We start from the raw sequence: 26,729 nt of genomic DNA on the forward strand, positions 1-26,729 counted from the left end.
TTTTTTAGCGTCCCCGCAACGTCCCCTGTATTGCGACACTTTTACGTTAAATCTAATTATATTTCGCCGTCCGACGATAGTCTGTTTGATCGGTAGGGTAGGAGACGCGCGTGTTTGTCTTTTCTGTATTTTTCCAGATTCTATTCGTCTAGGCAAATGGAATATTTTTCTTTTCATGAGCATTTTTTTTTCATATTTGTTTTTTTTTTTTTTTTTATTTCACTTCTCGAGCGGTCTATTATGCGAAGAAGAATGCCAGAATATCAGCTATGCATATTGAGATAATTTGATTTTAGTATTATAGTCCACCGTTAGTGGAATATTGTTCAATGATTTTAGAGAGTATTGTTCATAACGCGAAGTTTATACCTGTACTTACCAAAGAGAAAATAAGCGGAAAGATAATAGTTACTTTACCTTTTTTTTTTTTTCTAGCATTGTAGAATATTGAAACGAAATAAGAATTTTTCCTTTCTATTATTGTAAGAAACAAGAAGCGTTCAGTCATTTTATTAATATTCGAATAATTATTACTATGCACGAAGCTTTATGACTTTTGACGCAATGTAAATTAGTACTAATAAAATAAATGGAAAATAATCGAAATGCAAAAAAAATAGAAATATTTTGTTTTGTCTCATCTTTATAGTATAATTATTCTATAATTTTTTAATTGCATAGATAGAAATAATTTTGCGATAATTTACCCGATTTTTTCGAAACGTACAGGTCGATGTTTATAAAAAAAAAAAAGAAGAAGAAACAAAAAAAAAGGAAAAGAACGATCGCTGCATGAAGGCTCGTTCCGACGGAAAATATTCAACGTGTAATTACACGGCCATTTCTACCGAAATAGTCGAGAGGTTATAGCGGTGCCGTTCTCGAGTTTAGTGAAAATGATACTGCGTTGCGACACGCCGCGATGCGCATGCTTTTCCTAATGTAATGAGAAGTGGCGCCTCTCTGCGAATGTATTCTTTCGCGTAGTTTTCTTTCCAATTCGAATGTAACGTCAAACATGTTAATTTGAGAATTTTGCATATTGGTGAATACCATTCTTCAAATTTTCTTAAATTTTCTTAACTTTTTTAAATTAAGAATCATTTCAATTTCAGTATTCGAATAATTAATGTTGATTTTATTAAAAATAGGAATTTTTTTCAAGACTTTTGAATGAATATCGAGTCTTTAGAATGTATTTTTTGTAATTGGACATTATTCCTATTTTGGACGGATTTTCATTTCATTCTTAATTCATTTATCCCTGAAAAATAATTCGCTCTCTTGAGGAATAATTTATGGAAATATATTAATATATACATATATATGTAGATGATATATTTTTAGCATTTCTTGGCTTGGAAAATGAAGTTGGCAAGGGAAACGTTTGATACGTTGTTGCATTAATTTTATAACAAAGTAGTCTCTGATTTAATGAGGAGATGCTTTTAATGTTTGTAAAATGATCTTTGAAGGTGGTATAATTAGGATAGTGAAATATATATCTTGTGTTTTAATGAATTTATTTCAAACATTATAAAAATTACTTGGCAAAAAATAGTATAAAAATATTTATTTAATTTATTTCTTTCTAAATGAAAATGGATATAAAATAATTTTCTCTGCCAGTATTTTCATTTTTAACTGAAGGCTACATTTTTGAAATTTGAATGAAAAATAACAATACAATTAATATCAAGCGTTTAATTTAATATAAGACAAAATTAAAACGCAAGTCTATTCAACGAATAACGAATCTTTAGCGAGAAATAAATTTTTCTTGGAAAATTTATCATTTGCATTTCAATTATCCTTAAACATTTGAGAACATGTATATATACTTACAATTTTCACTCACATTATTTCTATACTCACTTTTAACACGAGCCATATTGAAATCACTATCTAAATATTATATTGTTAACTCAGCATGGAATTAATATATATTTCAAACAAATTTTAAAAATTTTTTCAGCAAATATTATTAAGAATTTAAATATACCTAAAATTGATTAAAAAAAAAAATTAATCGTTTAAAAATTTTTAACCAACAATCTAAAATCTTAAATATAACGATCCAAAATGTTTAAAAAAAATGTTAAACACGAATATTTGTCGCGTACCATTCACGTTTTACTAACGTACGTTGTTTCGATGTACAAACGAATCAGAAATATTTGTCGAAAGGAATTATAAATTATAGACGACGAATGATAAACCATTTAAGAGAGGGAGAAATATATTGACAAGTGAAGAATCGTGAATAAATTGCTTCATTTCCATCCTTTCGAAAACGGGGAAAATACCTGTTATTTACGAGTTAACATGATAAATTTCTGTTACTTGCAATATGAATATCAAATCGATGGGAGAGAAAAAAAAAAAAAAATTAACAGGAAATATAATACTTATACGAACCGGACGAATCGTTTCGAACTTTTATTTACTGCCGTATAAATTTCTCTTCAACGTTAAACTACTACATCCGAAATCCTATTATTCAAACTCTTCCGCGTGATACCCGGAACAATTAAACAGTCCATTCGTATTCGATCGTTGAAACATATACCCGATACAGTTACAACGGAAATCAATGTCTTGTATTATTTTTTCTTCTATCCTTTTGCGTATCAAGTTTTCTTCCTCTTTTTTTTCCAGCGAAAAATTCAATTCAATCAAAGAATGCACACATCTCAATCGTCAAAAGATAGAACAACTTCCTCTGTTTATATAATTATATAACGCTCAACTCTTGTATATCATCCTATAGACGAATATCGGATCTTCTTTTCGAAGAATTAAAACTCAATTATCAAAAAAGGAAGAAAAAAAAATTTAGAACACTACAATTTCTAATAATTACCTTTTCAAAATTAATTGATAATCATCCGGATAATTTCCCTTGTCACGGATACTCCTCCCGAAATATGCTCGATCGTGAAATCAGATAACTTGTTATTTCATAGCCACTTAAATTCCCGAAAAGTGTAGGTGTAAAGCGTGATGGCGCGTGTGCGCGCTCCCACCCACGCTCACTCTACACTCACACTCACACTCGCTGCCCGAAACACGTCCGCGCGCGCGTGTGTGTGTGTGTGTGTAGGTTCGAACCGATGCCCGCGAATCGCCGATCAATATCGCCATTGTTTTCCATTCAGCTGATAATACCGTTGGCTTTCGAAGTATGGCGTGTTCGGGTCTTATTGTAGAAGTTGCCTCGTTCAGCTCACTTCCACGAGGGAAATTTCACTTGTTTTAAATACTTAGCGTACCCGCCCTCCCCCTCCCTCTTTCCCCATTATATTTAAGCTCGCCAAAACTCTCCCTTCAAAACGATTGACGATCCGCCATGTAATCTTAATCGCGAGGATGCGTCGATCGATATTTCGAAATTTTTGATCGCGATGCGAAAGACTTTCCTTTTCTGTTTTTATTATACGCGAAGCAAGAATTCAGAGAGTAAAAATTCGTACGCGAGCGATGCGTGGAGCGTTGAGTGAGATCCAACGGACGATGACATCATTGACATAATTGCCGGATGAAATCACTGTTATTTGGGAAACTTGCGTGTAATGGAGATTTTTTTTTTTTTTTTAGAATTTTGACGAGCGTAAATTAAAGTATACGGGATACTGTCATTTTTTATTTTTTTTTGAAACATCACATTGACGTTTCGAACGACAAATACGTGAAAGCGTGGAAATACATTTTCGAGCGTTCCGTCGATATTGGTGGGGGAGAAAGAAGAATTTTTGTCGAAGGGAAAATGGACGGTATAGCAGGTTGGGAATAGTCAAACCGGGGATAATCGATGATTGTCTAACACCTGTCACAGCGGTTCCACCGTGAAATACGTGTCAACCGTGGTGAATGCAGATCGATGGAAGGATCCATCGGTATCGGTGGAGGAGGAGGGGTGGGAGGAGGCCTTGAGCTTTTATTGCTCCCGCAGACATAGAGGTTTTCCCTGCGAGTTATACATATACCTTCCTTCTATGGCCACGCACAAAAGAACACAATTCTATAGGAGTATACCTACCAGCCGACAATCTTCTTAAAAGGCTGGCAAGAGTCAAACAACATGGATAGATAAAAAGCGTGCACCTGAGTTTTGATTTCACTGGGAAAACATTTCACATTTATTGTCGTCACGATTATATTGACTTTAATCCCTGATTGGTGTATACGTCACGCGAGAATTAAGGGAAGTTTCGATTGTTTCTTTTTGCTTTTTTTTTATAATCAGGATCAACGATGATCAGGAATTCTTCGTGGATACGTTTATTAAGTATATATTTATCATTCAAATATACATTTGAATACTCATATTACATTTCTGCGTTAAAATCGACAAAAATAATATGATATTGGTATTTTCATATACAAATAGGATTATAATATTGAAGTAAATAATGGTTGGAAATTTTCTTTATATAATTTCTCGTATGAATAATTACAAATGGAAATAATCGTGATGATATTACTTTGTGACTTGGAGAGTTGGATCTCGAGGGTCCATGCAATGCTGCCATCTTCAGTTAAAATATTCTAATATTTTTTTCATTTTTCAAGAGATGTTTCGATTTTTCGATATTTCGAGATTTCGATTTCCACCCATATTTTACCTTGTAAGTAAAATTACGTACGAACTTTTTAGAAATCTAGAAATTTAATTTATTTATCCTAAAAAGAACGACACAGAAAGAAAATGATAAAACTTTTTAGGCGGTCCAAAATGGTTAGATAGCATAATTTAACTAAGAAGAGTAGGTTTATCCAAACTTTCGTTTACGTTTCCAGCAATCAGTTAAGGAGTTAACCCGTAAGTTGGGAGTCTGATAGACCCTCAGCAATTTTATCTTTGCAATAATTCAAGAAATACTCGCTGTGAGGCGTTCGTCTTATTCTTTCTTTTTTATTACAAAAAAAAAATACAACTAATTAATTTCTAAAAAGCATAAGCATCATAAGCTATCAGTTCAATCATTACAATTATCTCTAAATATTTAATTTCTTTCTTCGAAAATACCGGATCGATATTTAACTCCAATTCTACCAAAAAATAAAACTCTACAGAGATAAAATATATACGAAGAATCGTCCAATTTTCGATAAACCGATAAAATTTGCAATAAGTATCTTTAAAAAATTTGACGTTTTTCCAATTTTCCCATAGTAATTCATAAATCAAGCGATTAAACTTTTCGGATTCGATCGAAATATGTTATTCGCAACACCGCCATTAAAAACGACGTTCAATTATCGATTCGACGATCGATCCATTGCTGAGCGAACTTGGTAGCGAGCGAATCTACGTGTTCGAACGTACGGAACACGGATATCCTAAAAGTTTCTTCAAGTTCGTCGATGCGTAAGAGCATGGAGAGGAGATGGTCGCGCGAGGTAGACGATACTCTGTGTCGTCCTCTCGCATACACCAGATGCCCTGGAATGCAGGGATGCATATGCAAAAACGAAGGAGAAGAAATACTTCTTGTCGGCAGGAAGACATCAGACCGCGTTGGAATTCGGCGCGGAGGTTTTAGAGTTGCAGACACGCACGCACACATATGCACAGATGCGCGTGTTCGCACAGTGAATGAGGAAGACGTCTTTCTCTTCGCTACTTGACTGGGTGAATTTCAAGATCCTTCTAAAGAATCCGTTTCTTTTTCTTCGTTTTATTTTTTTCTTTTTTTTTCTCTATTTTTCTCCCCCCTCCCGTACACACTACGCGCTCCATAGAATGCAAACGATACGACAACCGATGGAAACTCGTAAATATTGTCCCTCCCCTCCTCTCCACCCAAAGCGTATCAAAAATAACGCTTCCACCCTGCTCTAAAAATGTATTCCTCCTCTCCTTGTAATTTGGATCTTCTGCGTTGCTTCCAGTTTCCCGTTTCTACGCCGGATCACACTTCTCACACTGTGTTACCGTTCTAAGTATTATTATTATTATTTTTTTTTTATATTCGAAAATTAGATTCCGTATGTAAATAACGATTCGTAAGATTCAGAACAGCTTGTTCCTTTCTTCTCTTTTCTTGGAGTTGAAATTTTCTTTCGTCAATTAAGTTAATAATTTTAGATCGTATTAACACAGCAATTTTAATTTCAACTTCGGCTAAAATAAATTTCAAGAAATTCACCCCTATTCGGGGACAAATCGTCTCGTCTCATTTTCATCTTCCCAGGCATTTTCGATCGTCTTTCAAAGTAATATCTCGTTACGGTTATTATCGTTATTCATATTCGTCTGATCGGGGGCCGTCCGTTCGTTCGTTCGTTCGTTTCACGGACGATGATATTTAAAAAAAAAAAGAAAAAGAACAGTTTTTCTCATCGGTAACAATATCGAGACCGTTCCATCCACCATGTTGTATGCCCAAAATCCTTTTAGCTAATTTAATCGGTCTTAATTCCATTACAGGCAGCGACAACCCTTAAGCTCGTTGCCAGTTGGAGAGGTATGCTCGTTTTCATTCCGTTAATTTCAATTCCTCCTTTTTTCTCCCCCTCCCTCCTTTCCCCCATTTTATTCACCCCCTCCTCCCCTTCCTCTCTTCCTTCCTTCCCCTCCCCCGATCCATTCCATTCGATCCAACCTGCGTGAAGGAAAAATCGTGGAAGCAACGAGCAACGGCTACGTGTGCACCTCGAAGTGACCTTCCACGCGTAACACGCGGCTAGATAGAAATACGTATCGCTTGTAAAAATTATATCCCGTTCGCTCGCCACCCAGCAATTCTATATCTCCATCATATCGAATTCACGTGTTGATTTACATTTTCCTTCTTCCTTTTTTCTTTTCACCTTGGATATGCTCATCCCGTGATGATTCGTCGTATGATAAATTCGAGAGACGAAAGGATATTTTACGCTTCTTTTCCTTTTTTCTTCTTTCTTCCCAGTCGAGACGAGTTTCTCACCTTCCAAATGAAAATGATCTTTCGCGATTCTTGGGGGGAAAATGTCTACGCGAGACAACGAGCCAGCGGATAATCGGCGAGCAGCCGATCGGAAACGTTAAAAATGATTTTTCCTCCCCCTTTTTGTTCCGTTTGCGGGCTAGAGAACCGGTACGGCAGACCGGGGCGCTGGTTATTCGGATCACTGGTTGTTTACAATCGGGCGGGATCTCGGCGTTATGAAGTAGACACGCGACCGTCCGACCGGGTTCAAGGTGGATGCTCGCCTCGAAGGTGAAACGTCAAACTCTCGCGTGATCAGCGAGAGATCAAAGGGATGCAGCCGTCCGTGGGATCCGATTAACGCGTGTCAGTTTGTTGTCACGGGGACGTAGATGTTGAGGTGGATAGGATAACGAGGCTGCGCTCGGACCCTCACTTTTAATATTTTTCATATACTTTTATTCCTTTTCTCCCTCTTTTTCTAATAATCGCGTCCAAAGTTAAGGGAGCTCTATTTCTCCAGCAATTCTTTCAAAGAATTCGCGTTTAATTTGTTATAAATATTTCTTTCGTCACCGGCGAGGAGGATTTTCAATTTCTCAACGTTTAGAAACGTTTAAAAATTAATCTCTCGATCCTTGTCCCTGTGGTTGTTTAGATTGTTGGCAGGCTTGTTTCGATGGGTAAGGCTTCGAGAGCAGGTTCCACGGTGGAAACGGACAATTAGGCGTTCAGTGGTTCGTACGCGAATTCGATGCGGACGCATCGAAGGACGTCCTTGGAGAGGAGGGGATAAGGGGGAGGGCGGAGGAGAGGGAGAGGAGGGGGAAGGAAGGGTAGTAGGATGAGCAACGCTCTGGCGTCGGCGACGACGTCGACGTCGGCGATCACGAAAAGTCTGTGTGAGAGATATTGATTCGGTCGTCCCTCTTTTTCTGCGGTAGTCACGTGAAAGAAGTGGACGAAGCTCGAAGCCCCGCATTCGTGCACGTATATCGATTCGACCGGGAGAAAGAGAGAAAGAGGTTCGAGCCAAGTGTTTCGAGAGGCGAAAAAACTGATCACCAGGTGAAAGATAACGAAACCAGGTATCGATAATACAAACGTAGAAACAATAACGCTCGGATCGTGTTCTTCCATATTGTTGTTGTTAATCCGTGTTTAGATTCGCGTTATCGAAAGAAGATTCCTGCGTTGGTTGATTGTTAATCGATAAAAAAATTACTAGGAAATTACTCGAAGTATCTATTTCTTCCATTGGATAATATATATATATATTTTGCTCCATCTTGATTGACAAATTCTATATTTTTTTTTTGCGAAATTTATCAAAACTATCCTTTCGTTGGAGTAAATTTTTTTTATATCCCAATATTTATAAACAGAATCGCGCCTGACATCGTTGGCATGACTGTTTGCCGGTCTTATTTTAGCACGGGAACAATAATTCATAAAGTCAATTATATCTTAATAATCGGCCGATTTGTATTCATTGATGATCACTGCGGTTGGTCATTGGAACGGAGAGGTCGTATCTGTTAACTTCGATTTCGTGCGGTTGTTCTATGTAGATCGCTCGATTATCAAATGAAACAGAACTCGTAAGTTTGCTCGCATGCCTGGTAATAGTATTCCGATATGTATTACGCCTGCCTTTCGGGAAAGATCCTTTGGTAATTGCCGATCGATAAATAGACGTAGGCACCCGTAGGTAATTTTTGATTAAACGGATAACCAGATTACCGAGGAATATTTACGCATTCGTAGAAAAATTGTAAGATTGTTTTAACGATTGCTTCTCGGATTTCAAATTGAAATAAGAGATCTTAATCGATTTGAATAGAGAATTCCGAGGAAAACGATTCACGGGAGATTAATCGATGGACCGAAGTCGAAGGAAGAAAACTAATTTGGTCAGCAAGAGTTTCAATTTTTTTAAATTGAAGGATACCGAGAAAGGAGTGTCGTATTGCGATATTTGCATCGAGTATTAAATTTGCGTTATATACGCGGCTTCCTTTTTTCCGTTATTGCGTATCTTTCGAAACGATAAAGTTATTGTTTAATTATCGGACGATTGCAGTGGTCTCGATGGAAAAAGGTCGGATCGAGTATTGTTACCTTTGTTGTAACATTGGTCTCGTTATTTTTAATAAAATATCTCTGTTTATTTGCCGGCAATTTCCATCGGTTTGATTCACTCGTTAAAAATCCCTTCATTAGTTTTCGAAAGTAAAAAGCGAACAATTATTATCAAAGAGGTTAAAAATAAAATTAAAAAAAAAAAAAAAAAGAATTGAACGAAAAGAGAGTTTGTATTTGCTCGTTTGCAGTAGGTTGAATCACACGCTACACGGGGTTTTACGAGCCTTTTTGTTTTCTGTCTAAAATTACCGCAAAAATAATAATTATTTCGTAATTCGTATCTTTGTTTAAAATTACCGTAATACAGATACATTTGTGCGCTAACGAGTAGCTATTCGTGCAGTAGTACCTGTTTATTAATATCGTTTGCTTGATATCCCGTTGTGTTACGAGAATTAATCAAATTTCCTTTTATTACTTTGATAAACAAAACAGGAAAAATGGAAAGAAGATGGTGGAGGAGGGGAGAAAGGAAATGATCGTTAAAAAATTTTTTAATTAGATCAATAGATACGAGAATTTTTTTTTGAATGGAAATCAAATTCCTTTTTGTAACAAATATTCTTTATTTCAATCAACGTGTCATATGAAAATTTAACTTACGATTATTTATTTCGATAAAAACATCTTTCCCCTCCCTTTTTTTATACACATAGAAAAATTCTCGAAACTAGTAACCGTAATTCACGGGCTAAAGAGACGATATCTTTCAACTGATTAAAAAATACGAGCGACGATAAAATCCGTGGAAAAAATCTTATCGATCGAGTGAGAAAAATTCGAGTTTGATTGGCGGTGAGGACGGCTCGAATCGAATTTCGAGCGAGCGTTATTTCGGACGATTTCTGCCGCGGCCGTGGAAATCCCCGTGAAAACAAACGGTTCGAACGAAAACGTTTTTCTTCCCGGCATTTTCCACCGGCCGTTGAACGGGCACATACGTCCCCATAACTCTTCTCGAGTAACATGAGAAACGAGTGGAACGCCTCGGGCCCGCTTTTCGTAAGCGGCTTACTTGCGCGACGGAAAATTGTTCCGCGCTACTCTTGCCCCCCTCCTTCCCGACCCTCTTCAACTTCTTTCTTTTTCTTTATACCTTAACTGTCTCTCTGCCTCGTACGCGCAAAGCGGATGCTCAAACTCGCCACGTTTGCGTTTGCCAGCCATTCTCCATCGACGATCACGTGAATATTTCTCCAGATATCTATAAGAATCCAACGATTTCTCGAATAGAATTTCGTATATACATTGGATAAATATCGTGTTATTACGCGTTATGTTCCTTTTATTTGTTTTCCGATAATTTCGTGCAATATCATGGAAGAATGTTCGTAATTTAGATAAAAATTGTCCGAGTTGTACGAATACATCGGATAATTTAATGGTAAAACTGATGAGATAACCGAGAATGTCCGAATCCCGAAGCGATCACGCTTCGGCTATTCTCGGTTAAGTTCGGCCGTTCGATCGAAGATAACCGAAAGATGATCGGCTTTACGATCGAGGTTTTCTAATTTACCGGTGCTCGTCGATTCGCATTTCCTAATTTACCGAACTTGAAATACCGAAAATAATCGAAAGATGATCTAATTTATCGATATTGATCAATAGATCGATTTAAAATAAATAGTTTACGCTAAATAAAAAGTTTTTCTTCTAATAGAATGCGAGGTTATCGAGTTCGCGTTCCAAATATAATTCCGTTATCTCTTTTCTTATGCGGAATAAAATTTCTCCTGTTTCGAAACACGATTTAACACGATATGTTTAAAAAAAAAAATCTTCAAATTTCTTATATATTTTTGCTAGTATTTTACTTATTCGAACATTTCCAATTATTACTATCCAATTAATCAATTATAAACGATTGTATGGATTCTCGATTAACGTGAAACCATATTGAGCAAATTGTAGGAATATTTCCGAACGATGGTTCGGAATACTATAAGTACCTGTAATTATTCGTTAATTTGTGGACGAGTGCTAGAATGATTAAAATTATAGATTATTCCTGAGTCCATAAGTAAAGTGTTAAGTTTAATGGCATTCAATATTCATTATTCACGAATCAGATTACAAGAAACTTTATGAATTTTTAGTTCCATTAAATTTCGAGTAACTTTTTAATCGCTCGCAAGAAAAGTTATTCAAATGTCAAATTAGTGTAAAAAAAATTTATATTTTTATATTTTATCCTTTTTCGTTTCACAACGTCAAAATATCTCTTGCAACATATTCGATTCCAATCCTATTTTCCAATTGCCAGTCTTTCTTTCGAGTATTTCGTGAAATTAGCTTCGTCCACCCAACGTTATCGCGATAAGAATTATTACGCGTTCGAAGCGATAAGATTCCCTTATTAGTTCGAGATTAGTTTTGACCAAGATTGTCACGCGAATAGAACCATTTATTTTACCTCTGATTCCGATACCTCAGGATTATCTTAAAATCGCTCGCGGGACGGAAAAAAACCATGCGAAATTTTTTACGGACGAGACACGGGAGAAGGCAGCGTACTCAAACTCGTACGATTTTTATATCGCGGCTATCTAATCTAATCAACGTTTCTTTTTCATTTTTTTTTTCTTTCTTTTCACGCTTCACGGTAAAAGAAGAGAATTTTTACCTCGATATCGATGCGTATAGTTGATCGACGGAGGATCGACGCGTCCTCGATCGAAGCAACGAAAAAGAAGAAAAACGCCTTCAGTTATACTCGATTAAGCGTGCTTGCATTGGTAGTCCTGCGCTTCTTATACTTTACTTTTGCCCGTTTTCGCGGCCTCTGCTTTATCATCATTCATTTACACATCGCCCCCCACCCTCAATCCCCATACTGCTTTCCTCAGTTCAAATTTCTTATCCGGCATTTTGAAAGTGTTCTTCGAAAAATCGAATTTTTTTTTCTTTCAACGGGAATAAATTTGGATGCGAATATATTCAAAGTGTATTCACGAACGATCGATGTAATCGTGGAGAATACGCTTTTGCGAGTAAGGACGCGTCTCATTCGAAGTAACCGTGGCTAAAAGAATAATTGATCGTCCGGACTGTAACTCTAATTGAAAAATGATTCTCAACAGTTCTAACTCGCAAAAGAGTATTATCAATGGATTCGCACCCGTACGTCGCTTTATCGTTTCTCTCAATTACGATGATAAAATGCTGGATGAGATATTTTAATCAAGAAGGGTAGTATACAACCGATCCGTGAAAGTATTTGGAACGAAAACAGAAAGATTCACGAGAAAATGAAACACATCCTCGGAAGGATGCACGTTCTTTTGATTCCATTTTTAATTACATAAAAAAAAGTTTTCTATAATAATCGTTATCCACTGTATACTTTCACGAGTCACTGTACTAGTACACGTACTTACACACACTCTCTTCCCTCTTTATCTGTCGTCCATATCTCTCTTTCTCTTTCTCTCTCTCTTTCTTTCTTTCTCTCTTTCGAACCTTTCATCGAGTCCGGTTCATCATCGTCTCGTCCCACTACCACCAACGTACGTACCAACCAGTCGCCCCCCCCCCCTCTCGCCCCGTGAAAACAAGAACAAGCATTTTAAGCCTTTGCATCCGCAGTAACGCGAGTTTTCGCTTTTGGTATGTTTCCAGAACAGCAGAATCCGGAGTTCGACCGCGGGAGGAACCAGGAGTGCGCCGAATAAATGACGTAAATCCGAGGAACGGAAACGCAACGTCACTCGCTAACTCGCAATTCCCCCTCTCCCTCCTCCGAACCTCCTCTCCCTCCCTCTTCTCTCTCTCTCTCTCTCTCTCCTCCCCTTCCTCTCTCTCTCTCTCTCTCTCTCTATCTATCTCTCCTCACTTTTCCATCGTTTCCACGTCTCTCCTGCCCCGCCCTCCCCCGCCCGCCCCTTCTCGCACCTCCCCACGCCTCCCCCTCCGGCATACCACCGCCTCTGACCCCGGAACCACTTACGATCCACGATCCCCGATCCACGCAGCCGGACCCCCTGTCTGCCCCCCCGTCCCTTCCGCCGCCTCTTCTCCGCCCCGCTTCTTACGTCGCCCACTCTCGCCTTCTCTCGTGCTTACTCTCGAAAAACCTCTCCCTGCTCCCCGACTGTGCGTCTCTCTCGTCCACCGAAGAGACCACCCCACCGCTCCCTTTCACCTTATACCTCAAGAGTAAAGCCGCATCTCTCGTCCCTCCTTCTGCTTCTCCTTTTTCTTCTACTTCTTCTTCTTCTTCTTCTTCCTCCTCCTCGAAGAGGTACAGTTCAGGTGACCCTCTTTTTCCTTCCCCTCCTCCCAATTCGAGAGAGAGCCTCACGCTACCTCACCTCCAGAATCAACCTTCTTCTCTTACGGCCTACCGCTACTACTACTAGTTACTACCACTACTATTACTGTTACTACTATTACTACTACTACTACTACTACTACTACTACTACTACTACTACCTCTTCCCGGAGTCGTCCATCCTCGTCCTCGTAGTAGAGTACCACGAGACACCACGCGTTAGCTTGAGAACCGGCTTGAAGGACACCACGACCGGCTTTTTGAGACGCATATATATATATATATACGCGTGTATATGTAAGAATAGAAAAGTCGAGCAACAGCAGCAACAGTCAGCCTACATATATATATGTATATATATATATATTGTACATCTGTAATTATTCGATAAACGAAACGCGCCTAAGAGAGCAGCACTGTATACACACAACATATACACACGTAACACACGTATACACGCATACTCCTCCTCGTGGTCGACGTTCAGCTTCTCTCTCGGAAGGCTTTCAAGCTTTTTTGCCCAACTGTACCATCGCTCTGGTTGCTAAAGCGCGCGCCCTCTATAAAGCTGTCCGAGTGCAAAGGATAAAAGGAGGATCGAAGGAAGGATCGAAGGATTACCTTACTTACGCCTATATTACCTCGTCTATAAAGACAAAAGAGAAAGAAAAGCAGAGATCGGAAAGAGGCTCAACAACAACAACAGTAGCAGCAACAACAACAATAACAACAGCATCGCCTAAACGAATCCACGAAGCCTAATCGCTGACAATATACATAATATATATATATATATACACACACAAGAAAAAAGAAAGAAAAAACGTACGTTTGTTTGTTGCCAACCTTTGATACTCCTGTTTCACTTTCTTCTCACCAACACACACGTGAGAATTCTTCTTCCTCTTTCGCCAATCGCTACCGCAAATTCCCCCCGTCGCACCGATCTCTAACCTCGCACCTCGAGGCCTCGAGACGCGAACATTTTCTCCACCTGGAGACTTTAAAAAGTCGGTGACGAGGATAGAAAGGAAAAGAGAAAGAAAAGAAAAAGGAAAGAAAAGGAAGCTCTCTTTCTCCACGTTAATCACGCTTAACACAGCTTAACCGGCAAACAGCGCTAAGAGCCGCGCACACTGGTCTCTCACCCGACTAAACGGCTGCGATCGATAACGAGTGGTGTTTGATAAAGAGCAACCGAGGCGATAACGGTGTGTGTGTGTGTATGATCGTCTAAAAATAGTATAGAGAATTGGCCGTACGTACATTTGCCGGTGACAATCGTAGCAAGCCTTTCACGTACACACGGACGGGTGTTCGATAATAATAATAATAATAATATTAATAATAATAATAGTAAGCGACAACGAAGGTAGCGAGGCGAGTTAAAAAAGAAGAGAAGGAAGGAAAATTGAGAGGAAGAGAGAGGATTTTAAGAGAGGGTTCTCCGAAAACTCGGGCGAGTTAGAGAAGATAAGTCGAATCTTCGCACGGTTCTTTGCCGCGTGTTCTTTTTTTTTTTTTTTCCTACGTGACTCGCACTACCACGGAAGATAGAAAAGCTAGAGGCCCGAAGATAGAGAAACTCTACACGGAAGATAGAAAAAGATCGAAGATCTGCAGACTTGCCACTTGGGACCCGTTCATGGGACAATAAGTTACTCCTCGCTCCTACTCAAAGAAACACTTCTTGCTCGAAAAAGGTACCTACCATATTTATCATAGTATCAGAAAATACTCGAGGCACTTGGGGGGATTTCGATGAGCGGACCGGTGTGAATGGAGCCCGGGGGGGTTACGAATGCGTGTCGAACGAATGCCCGAGCGTGTCTCTCGTATCCGGCCGAGCGTCCGCTCGGTTCTTCTCGTGTCTTCTCTCCTATCGATCTATCGATAAAGTAGGAAATTGTTGGATCGGCCCGCCCATTCGGACGGACGAAGACAAAGGAGGAGCGGACGCTTGCCGGGTCACGATCCGTCGTTGGCTGGGCGCGTGAATGAAACGAGAGAGGGGGCCGAAAGCGGTTTGATCGAAAGCGGAAGCGGATCGAAGTAGGTGGAAAGAGGCGCGAATGAGACGGATGATTGCGCGGTTTTCCACGGTTCGACGGGAGATTCCCCCAAGTGCCAATGAGTTTGGTGGGCCGGTCTCAATAAAGAAAAAAAAACAATTGTATCCTTGGCTGCGATCAGACGGTGCGAGTGAACGCGACCGTGAACAGGCTACGTGGGGATCGAGAGGAAGAGGAGAGATAAAGTTGAAAAGTCGGGTCGAATAGCCGGACTTTTGTGTTATCCTTCGCTCGAAGAGGAAGTTATAAGTCCCACGGTCTTCCAGGACTTGGAATTATGGCAATGGTCAACATGAATAACCTGCTGAACGGCAAGGACTCCCGGTGGCTGCAGCTAGAGGTTTGCAGAGAGTTCCAGCGCAACAAGTGCACCAGGCCCGACACGGAGTGCAAGTTCGCCCATCCACCGGCTAACGTCGAGGTGCAGAACGGACGGGTCACCGCTTGCTACGACAGTATCAAGGTAACTAACCATTGTATAATCGAGTTCGCACCTCGCTCCCTCCCCTCCCTCTTCCCCCTCTTATATTATCCGCTTTTTGGCTACCATACGTGGCTGCTAAGCGTCGTCCTTATTCTATCAACCAGCGTGTACGAGCTTGCGATATACATGTCTACCCATCCGTGCGTGTTACTTTTACAAAATCGTCCAGATTCTCGATATCGAAGACGATTCGAAATTCGAAGTTGAGAGAGATCGAGGGAGTTCTCGAAAAAATTATTTTTTCCTTCGTATTCGTTTCCTATCGGCAGGGGGACGGGTTTAACCGATAATTACGAGCCATCTTCCAAAGTTTCGTATCCGATCGGATCTATCGTTCCTTCTTCTTCATTCATTCAGAACAACACCTGCGATCCTTTGCACGCGTCGGTGCGCACGCCATCGGTTACGATTTAACCACCTGTCCACCGATCCAATCGCGTCGGATTAGACTTTTCGATGAGATTCTCCTAATTCGGCCCCTCGTTACCACCCAATCCTGGAGTCGGATCCATGCAAATCCGATTTTTCATATTTCTAAATATTTGTTCCTCCAATGTGGGATTGACGTCCCTGACTTTCAATTTCGCGTAACGAGTAGGGACGACTTCTAATAAAGCTGTCGCCGTATAAATTTCTTCCGGAGGAAGAAACTACTACTGGAGGAGGAGGGGGGAGGGGAGTGTACACGGGAGGAGAAGGAGATACGATCGGGGCGCGGCCAATCCGGCGATGGATATTGGATCCGTGGGGATTGAATTTGCAGTTATTAATAGCGACAATTACTCAACGGGAGGGGAGGGGGGAAGCGGGATGAAAAACTTACGGTGGACGAGTTTGATGAATCAGGAACGATTTCTCGAAGAAGGGTGGAGGATATTCTCGATCTGAAAATTGGAAATCTTTTTTTTTTTTTTTTTTCTTTCCCTCTGCTGCAAACAGTTACGACAGAGTTTAAGGGGGGAGGGGAGGGGGACTTTGGGAACGTGAAACGACACGCGTGTGCCGCTGGTGATTAGATGAAACAGGAGGTGCGCGATCGATCGTTGCTATTTCCTTCGTGGAAGGCGTTTCGATATTCTTAACGTCGAGTTTGAGGAAGAGAATTATTTCACGGAAATAGAGAATGGATTTCAAGTTTTTCTCATTTGGATTTCTAGTTTGGAATGTATTTTGATCGAGAAATTTTTTAAATCAATTATTATAGATAGAACAGAGCGATAAGCAAAAGAGAAACGTAACTTTAATTTATAATTATTGCGTGTGATTATCTCTTAAGTGGACATTTCACGCAACTGGATAATAAATTTAAGAGTTGGCGAGATCAATATTTCTTCACTCAATACAATGCACCAATAGCTTGAAAGTACATTTAGAAATATTAAAGAGACGATAAAGCGTAAAAAGTTGAAATAAAATAAATGAATGAAAATAAGGAAAATAATATTATGATTAATTAACGAATAAGCAATTTTACAAACTTTCCACTTTTCCTAACTATTTTTAATTATACAAATTCAAAACCATCTTTTACAAGCTTCCATTACTGCTTCAAATATTCTCTTCTTTCCATTAAAAGATTCAAATTTATTTCGATGATCTCACACACACACAAGAAAGAAAAAAGAAACCTAACAAAAGACGATTTTTCCGTAATCTCTCCAATCATCGTCAAAATAATTTGAATTGTTCCTTCGTCTCGACGCATTATCGTTTCTTCTTCGTGTATTTATCGTTTACTCTCCCTCTCTCTCTCTCTGTTCCACAGTTTGCAGAAATGAAGTTCGATGATTAAACGGTCAGATTATTCTTACTGTCGGTCGGGCGGACGACAGAGAGAGGCGTGTGCTCGCGTACGACGATGGCGCGCGTCACCGTCGACAATGATGTATACGTCGGTACGTGAGTCGTCGGGCCACGTTGGCCGAGTCGTCGTTTAATTCTGGAAGCTATTAATGTCGGTGGAGGCCCGGCTGAAAGGCCGCGTTGTCCGCCGATCCCTCGCCCATCTCTTTGCCTCGTTTGCAGCTCGCACGTTCTTACTCAATAGTGGCACTCGTTACGTTTAATCGTTTCGCCCGAATGGAACACCACGTCTATGCCGGTCCACGTTTAATCTCCCTCTCCGCTTCTGCAACGTGTACTCGTTTGTACCTGATCACTGCTACGCTCCTCGATCACGCTCGTCCCATTCTTTTTTTTCTTTCGGTCTCGATCTTCCACGATTTTTTTTTTAGTTAAACTTCTTCTCCTTTCCTTTCCGACGAGAATTTGATATATCATTATATACATGTACGTGATGTACTTTTTCAGGCTTTGTTAACAAATTTTACGATACTTTCATAAAGTTACCTTTTTTCCAAAGTCGAACTACTTTGCTAATTTAAAAAAAAATAATAGGAATACGAAACGAGATCTTCCAAAACGAGTTTTAATATTTTCATCTCGCGAACGATCGGCTCGACCTTTTTTATTTTTTTTTTTTTTGGAGATCACCCGGGTGTAAAAGAAGCGAAGAATGTAAATAGGTCCGGGCGTAGGATGTTCGCTCGTCGAAATATAAGAGAAACTTGTAGCCGAAGAGGCGCGAACCGATATTGCTCGTGAAGAAATATTAGCAATAAAGCATTGCATTAGGTGGACGGGAGTTTGGTCCTACTGTGGGGACCGTCTTCTCTCTATAAGAGAAGAGTCTCTCTACTCTTTCTCTCCTTCTCCTTACACTCGACCGATGAAATAAAGGCTCATTTTTCGAGGAGCCAGAGGTATAAAAGGGGATGGAACAAGGGGCTATTGCCCGTTTCGTACGTCTACCGTCCCGCGTTTAATGTTCGAGACGGTATCAGCTACGGTAAAAGCTAGATTAATTTGCTGGAAGGAAGAAAATTGTGGCCGAAAATCGGGGCTATTCTTTCGCGTGCTATCGGGAAGAGAAGGGGGAGGGTTCATGACGCGTAAGTAACGATCCCCTTCCCCTGGATCGTTCTCTCTTCCTCCCCCCTTAGCCGTGCATAAAGCTGATTCGCGCGAACATTGTTCACGTTACGGATTCCTTTCGAACCCAGTTCATCGATTAATCCTCCTCCACGAAAATTAGAATTGCCGTTTTCTTGATATCCGATCTCCAATTCCAAACTAAGAAGGAAGGGAACTTTGCTTATATTTTTCGATACGATTCTTCCAGGATTTCTCCAAATTCTCGGAATTCAGAATCCTCGCCTCCTCCAATAAAACTCCTTGCCTTTCTTTTCTCTTCCCTTCCACGAAATCTCGCTCTCGACCCATCGACTCTCCCTTCGAGGGCCACCATACGCGTATTAAGAACGTTACGATCCGGCATCCTCTCTCTCTCTCTCTCTCTTTCTCTCTCTCTCTCTCTCTCTCTCTCTCTCTTTCTCTTCCCCTCTCCCCTCCCCCGTCAATGAGATTCGTAGGTTCGACTCCAATTAGACCGATTGGATGGTGGCGGGATATTAAAGTGGACCTAATCGACCCCTTCTCCATTTCCCCGGAATATACAATATCGGAGGTGGAATAGGAGGGAAGAGGAGGGGTGGGTCCGTATTTAAGGAGAGGAATATGACAGAGGCCGTTCGTTCCCCTTGGTCGCCTCTCTCTCTCTCTCTCTCGAGGCTCTTTTCGACTTCCTCGAAGGCACGGAAGAGGAAACAAGAACTTCCTCCCTTGTGAACCCTTCAACCGACCACCCCTTCGCAGAGGGGGGAGGGTGGCTCTTATTCACCTCGCCGTTATCGATTCCAATTACCTTAAAACTTTCAATTAATTTGACTGTCGAGCGTTTTACGCGGCGGGGAAAACGACATCGGGCGCCGGCCATTTCTTGGTCGCAGATGTCACGGGGCGAGGGAGGGGAGAGAAGGGTGTTGGTCGAAAATTCTTCGCGTTAAACTGCGCTTTATCGCTTCGTCACGCCCCGATCCCACACTTTCTTTTCCCACTTTGTAACTCTCCTCCTCGCATCAATCGGCACATCATCGAATTATTCTGTTCGTTCTGATGATGACATCAGGATCGGGTGGAGATTTAATTTCGATTTCGCCAAGGATGTTAATTTTATAATATTAAACGTATTATTATCCAGTTTTTTTTTTAATTTTATGCTACGATATATATACATCAGGCTCGAAGTAAGATATGATAGCGAGATTCGCCCACGCCCATTTCCAAAGCATATATAACTATGTATAAACTTACACCCATTCCGTGAAACGATAGACACGCAATGCATTCTTTTCCCCCTTTTCCCTGTTCGACCAATTTTTCCAATTCGCATGCGTCCTGCACGTACGTAGAACGATAAAGCCTCGTTCCCACGCTGATAACTCTCGCCACTCGAGAAAATGAAACTTGACGCTTATCGACTGATCCTCGTGAATTAACTTCTTTAAAAAACCGGAACAATGGTGATAAATAAGATTTTTTAAACTCGATGCTTAAGCGAGAATGAGAAGCAATAAATGTTACTGAAGTAAAAAGAAAAAAAAAAAAAATAGAAAGATTCGTTAAAACAAATTTCGATCACTCTTAGTTGATTAAAGTAAAAATACGTGTATCCGTTATATTATTAGAGGCATTGTTATTGGACCGGTGAAATAATAATAATAATAATATTAATAATAAGAAGTCGTATTACGGAGAGAGAAAGAAAGAAAGAGAGAGAGAATTTTAATCGATGGAGTTGTTATCTTCGGTCGTAATATTTCTGGTGACTGCCACCTACGCGAGTAATTCGTCGCCGGGGAGACAATTCTGTCTCTGGCTGGTATATGAGAGACTCATGTTTTCAGAAAGATCACGAGGTATAGGTTGTTTCTGCTACGGTCCGGGGAAGAGGAAAGATTGATAGTTTCTACGATGACCTATTTTTCCTCGTTAAATCTTTGTTGTTTTTGGATAGCCGTGTCTTTGGTTATGTAGGTATTAGTTTCTGAGATTGGTCCCGTGACAAGAGGAGTAACATTGTGGCGAAATAGTGGGTCGTAATTAAATGTTTTCGAGATTATTTGTAGACACGTTGTAAATACAATAAATTTTCGGTGTTTTCTTTCAAACGAAAAATTAATGTCATAACCGTGGAAATAAGAAAATCTATCGGGCTTTTTCTATATAAAAACGGAAGATAAACTTTTATCGTTACAATTTTTTTAAAATCGATATAACATCTCGGTAACTTACCTAACAACAATTTTCTTTTTAACGCGGTAAAAAAGAAAATCAAACGTGAGCCACGGTTATAAATTGCACATCCATTCATCTTCATTTCCTAACCTCTGTTTCGTTCGTTCACCACCGTGCCACGTGACTATTGAAGCATCGTACCATCACTAGAAAACTACGCGAACAACTATAACTTTCACGCCTCGCTCGTAAATCCTATTTTTCAACTCACGATCAACTAGGTATAATTTCTTTTTTTGTATAACGAAAAAACTCGTAAATAATAGATATGAAAGTTTCTACAATTTTATTGCTATTAAGATTTACAGAACAGAATCTATCGAATCTTATTGAAAACGAGATTACACGTTTCATAAATTTATTCGCTCGTCTTATTTCCCCTCCTCGATTCATTGTTACAACGCCGTATTCATTCATTGATAAAATCCGTCTGGAAAGAGTTAAAACCAATAACTAATAATATCAAGGAAGCGGCGAGAGGCTGCCAGGTAAAGAGAGAGAGAGAGAGAGACGTATCCACGTCGAACGAAAGGTTTTGTTCCGTGGGACGATTCCGCTCACGAGTTACGTCGTTTCGTATTTTAGTCTCGCGTTAACGGACGCGACAGGTGCCGGAGTTAGAGAGGGACGAAGACGGAATAAAAGGAGGAAGAGAGTGAGAGAGGGAGAAGCACAACGACGCCGATAGCTGTAGCGGTAGTGGCGACGGTAGCAGCTGTTAACTATGTTTTTCGTGTCTACTACCGTGAAACGTTCTCCACGTCTCGCTCTCTCTTCTTTTCTCACTTTGTCTCACGCACCAGTCCACCAATCCGATTTTCTGATCCCGTCACGGAAATACGACGCTGTCGTTGCCCAGTGAATCCCGCAAGAATCTAAAGTTACTGCGCGCGCCTCGACACACGGTTGGGGAAATTCTCGTGCCCGATGCGCAGATCGTTGTGCGCCGATCGTGGCTCCCGGCAATCCGGAAACGCGATTTTTGGCCACCTGCCAGTTTTCAGCGCGAGGTGGAGCTTTGATCGCTTCGCTGGTAACGATGAACGGCGATCGTTGTACGAGGGATTCTGGGCAAGGATGAACGTTTCGATGAAAAGATATCTTTGGAGTGTTGCAAGACGCTGGGTATCGTGGCTGTTGAATCAGAACGGCGGAAAATTTGTTTCTTTTTTTTTCATCTTTTTGAGAGAAAAATCGCGAAGAAGGCGAAGATAGATGCATTTGGAGATTGCAAGGCACAACTTTTTTTTTTTTAATGCTAATAATCGCGGAATGGATGCTAAGTAAATTGCGTATAAATATTGGATTCTTCTATAAATTCTAGCAGTGTGCAATTACTTTAAAAAGAAATGTTACGTCACGGTATATGTATGGTAATTTTGTAAAGTGAATTTAAATTATTCCGTGCGAAATTTACAATCTTAAATTAAGGGAAATACGTTTAAAAAATTAGATCGGGATTGTATGAAATTTCGTCTACGAGAGAACTCGGTTACCGGATAGAACTATTTTTAAACGATGAGTTTGATTCCTCGAAAGGCAATGTTATATCGCGTTTTCTGAAAAATGAGTCAAAGCCAAGTTTCCGATATCCACGTGATATCAAATGACGCTAAGTTGTAACGAGGATAGCAGAAACTTTTGAAGTAGTGGACACACGTGGAAGCATGTATTTGTCGATGCTCGAGCGATGCTCGAGTGGCAAAGCGTACGCGGGTATTTGGTTTTACGATTTCATCGATTGATCGGTTTTTCAAAAGTGGAATTTATCCGTGTACTCGCGTTGTTTCGAGTACTTGCTCTCGTATACGAGGCAATTAAACCGTCGATGATTATGATTCTTTGAACGTTGTAATCGGTGATGCGGCGAGCCAATGACGATTTACATTTACGATCGTAAACCACTACATTTTTTTCTCGTTATGACATGCACTTAACAATTTCAAGAATTTTACGCCGCGTAAAGTAATTTTTATTTAAATTGCACCGATGACGTCTTCCCCTGCGCGAACAAAGGCACTCATGTGCAAATTCTCTCTTTGAGTAAAAACGTGCGATGAATTTCATCCTTTTTCTTTCTTTTTTTTTTTTCTTTACTCTTAAACGATAGAACACGGTGTAAAAGTAAAATCAAATTCTAAAAGCTAAATACCGATATTTCAACCTTCGAAAGATCGAAATTTAGTATCCCCCCTTCGCTCAATCATCGATCAACGTTCGAAAATCCAAGTACGATCTAATTTAGAGAGAAGCGAAAGGCGCGAGATAAAATTGCTGGAGCGGCCAACCGGTCGAAAGACACTTGTCACTTGGCGCGCGTATCGGGGCAAAGGGCGTGAGCGCCTTCCTCGGCGTCCCCCTCCCCTCGGCTGTCTTTCGTCCCAGGGTTCAAAGGCCCCGGCATCGTGGAAGCGTCTGACCTTCTTTCCGCGTAAGGCACGCGAACCCCGGCGTTCCACGAGTTCATTCGATTCATTCGTTGGCACTGGCCGTGGATGCTGCGCGTTTCTCCGACGCTCCTCCGTGAAGGATAGTTACACGGGGGGATGTGCAGAGGACGAGGATTTATATTTATCGCGGCGGCATCCGATACTGCATCCCCGCCCGCCCGCTTCTTTTCAACCGCGAACCCACGCTCAGAATTCCTCCTAGTCGTCCTCGTAGCGCTAACGCGTTTTTACAGGCAGAGGTGGCGGAGGGCGGGCACGGGGAATAGGGGAAAATCGTAAAATCCCCGTGATATATGTTAAGGAGGGCGATCAACGGATGCCCGTGTGTGCGTGCGTGCGCGCGTTTGTCCGTTTATAGCTGGTGCATTGTAGTTTGGGGGAATCGATTCGAAGGAGGGAGAGAGAGAGAGAGTCGGCGACAGACGAGCGCAGACGGATGGACGGACGGACTGCTACCTTCTGTACCGGGGAAGAGAGAGAGAGAGAGAGAGACGTACATCCAGAGTATTCTCGTGTATTACTTCTAGCCCACAAACTGCGCCTCTTCTCCTTCCCGATATTACCTCTCTGATATCTAGGAGTGCTCGTCGGAATATCTTACGTAGAGGGAGCCGTTTCTCTAAACGTTTGCCATTCCACCCAAGTGGAAATTCATTTAATTGCCTCGAAAGATCAAGAGCTCTTCTCTCCCTCTCTCTCTCTCTCTCTTCGCTCCCTCTGGTATCTCTTCCACCTGTTCCATCCGAAGGCCTTTCGTATTTCCCCCCCTTCCTTTTTTTATTCTCTCTGTCTCATCCGAACCCTCTCTCCGCCTCAGAGATGCGGTTTCACGTATCGTCGGGATACGCACACACACGTACGCGTACACGTACACATACGGCTTTTCCGTATCGCTTTCGCGTTTCTTTTTTTTTTTTTCAGTTAGTCTCGGAACGTTTGTAAAGGGGACGCGAGTGAAAGGAAAGTGATTCGACTTGTATCGTTGAAACGATCGTCGAAACGATTTTTTTCCTTTTTTTGATTAATCGTTTTCCAACGTTTCGATTTTTCCTAAGATGCACGATATGCATTTTTATACACAGGCTTTGTTGTCCCTTTACCTTTATTTGAAAAGTAGCTTGAAAAGTGAATTTTAATCGAATATTTCATTATATTTCGTTCAACGTGAAAACTTTCGACGACACTCGCCCCTGAGAAGAAAGTCCCCCCAAATATCTTTATCTCTCTTTACGCGAGAGAGGATTTTTCGAGGCGCGCGCGGCGTATAAAAATCGTAGCTGCGCCCAGGTTGCCGGTTATCTATCGGTTTCGCGTAATTTACGAGTGAAACGGCATTAGCCTGTAATAGAACGGGGGAGGAGCGAGGGGGTGGCTGCCTATTCGCGCGCACACACTCAGCCACGCACACGAGCGCGTGCATTTCGTGTCGTCGTCGTCGTCGGGGGATGCAACCGAGAAAGGGGGATCGCGGCGGGGGTGGGGATGGCATTCTGCGGTCAGTCCAGTATGTGCCTATATGCCGTCATGTGTTATCGATTCCTGGCCCGTAGCCCTGCTGCCTCCGTGCCTGTCCTCGTGCCAGACGGTGTGTACAGTTTGCCTGTGCTCAGCTATGCGAGATAAACCCTGTATCCTCCTCCTCCTCTCGATCTTCTCCTTTTCTTTGTCGCGAGACGTTATTTCATGCTAATTTCACCATGATTTCGAAGTCGATCGATAATCGTGTGAAATTACGTCTTGGCTATTTTTTTCTTCGTGTAGATTTTGGTTTGGGCCTTAAAAAGAAGAATCTTGGGTGTATTTCGCAGGCACGTTGTTTACGTGGAAACAGGAATATGGCTATGGGGTTTATGCGTACGCGAGATGGGCAGGGGGTGAATATCGATTGGAGGGCATCGGATATTCGTTTGATACGGACGCCTGGTAATAAATCAAATAAATTAAGTCGAGACTGGCGGGCCGGCCCACTTGTTACGTAATACTCAACGCGTGCTCAATTTGAATCTGATCAAAAGTGGATGTTGCGTCTTTTTTCTCTCTCTCTCTCTCCATCGAACGAGCGTTAATGCTCGGATCAATTTCGTTGCGACGCTCTCGTCCCCTCTTCCTTTTCGAACGTTCGCTCGAGGAGATACAGATTTCGAGTTTGCTTTCTGTGTTGTCGAATGATGAAAGATGTGCCGAGTAATTTCTCGGATTGGAGGGATTGTCTTGAATCGAGGAGGATTTCACGATCTGACCGGGAGGAGATTTGTCGTTGTCCGGGTGTATCCTTTTTAGAAAAGCGTTACGACGTTTCGTCGGAGTTGCAGCCCGGCTTCTTCGCCAGGAGGAGAACGCCGCGCTAATGAAGTGCTGATCGTTGCTTTCTCAGACCCTTAGCGAGGCCAACAACGATGGATCTCCATCGTAAATTCGCCCGAGTGCCGATCAGATTTGCATTTTCCCGGATGCAAGCTTCCATAGAGCGATGCTCCATAGAGAGCAACTACGAGGGGATCACAAGGAGGAAGAGAAAAGAGAAAGAGAAAAAGATGTTAGAGCGGGTTTTCTTTTTTCCAAGTCGATTCGATACACTCCCATTATACACCCGACAAGCCCGAGGTCAAGTTGAATCCGAACAATTTATCTTAATAGCGCGACCTTGGATACAAAAGGTTCATAAAAGTTGGTCTATTGATACAAATAGCGAAATAGGTATGATGGAAAGATTGATGATAGAAAATTTAACGAGCGGGTCAAAATAGCGTCCATTATAATATAATAATAACATTCGAGAGGTAAATTCAAAGTACGTGCGCTCTCCGTGTCCACGCTTCCTATTCACGAGGGAGGGAAAGAATAATACTACGTGACTCGAGTGTACGCATTGCGTGACTCCATACGTCACACGGTATCCACGATTCGTAGCGCGCGTCCTCCATTTTTAAATACAATAACAGAGAGAGAGAGAGAGAGAGAGAGGAGGCACACCGCCGCGACGCGTATGCGTGTATAGAGGTTAGGTAACGCTATTGCGAAACTCGACTGGCCTCCTATTGTCGATGGAAACGACGCGCTGCTGCTCTTTGAAATTCATCGGTGAATCATCGATTATAACACGCAGTATGTCGTTGTTTGGCCGCGCTTTCTTCTTTCCAGTTTCAGCTCGGAAATGAGATTAGATTAAGATACTCGTGTAAATTAAACGGATAT

At 41.2% G+C, this 26,729-nt stretch overlaps 1 protein-coding gene across 42 annotated transcripts in view; it reads left to right on the top strand.

Annotated features, from left to right (window-relative positions):
- The window catches only part of LOC107992839 (protein muscleblind), a 455,871-nt gene that overhangs the window by 34,784 nt on the left and 394,358 nt on the right, over positions 1-26,729 (top strand). For 41 of the 42 annotated variants that reach the window (XR_009832635.1, XR_009832664.1, XR_009832688.1 and 38 more), the window contains exons 2-3: positions 12,681-15,035; positions 15,526-15,867. Coding sequence is in view for 34 of the 42 variants with exons in the window: in XM_062085004.1 (XP_061940988.1) it covers positions 15,682-15,867 (186 nt within the window). In the remaining 8 variants the exon portion in view is untranslated. The remainder of the gene's footprint in view (positions 1-12,680; positions 15,036-15,525; positions 15,868-26,729) is intronic. The other variant, XM_062084985.1, reaches the window with a different exon arrangement.

The sequence above is a fragment of the Apis cerana genome, linkage group LG1, assembly GCF_029169275.1.
Source record: "Apis cerana isolate GH-2021 linkage group LG1, AcerK_1.0, whole genome shotgun sequence".
Lineage (NCBI taxonomy): Eukaryota > Metazoa > Arthropoda > Insecta > Hymenoptera > Apidae > Apis > Apis cerana.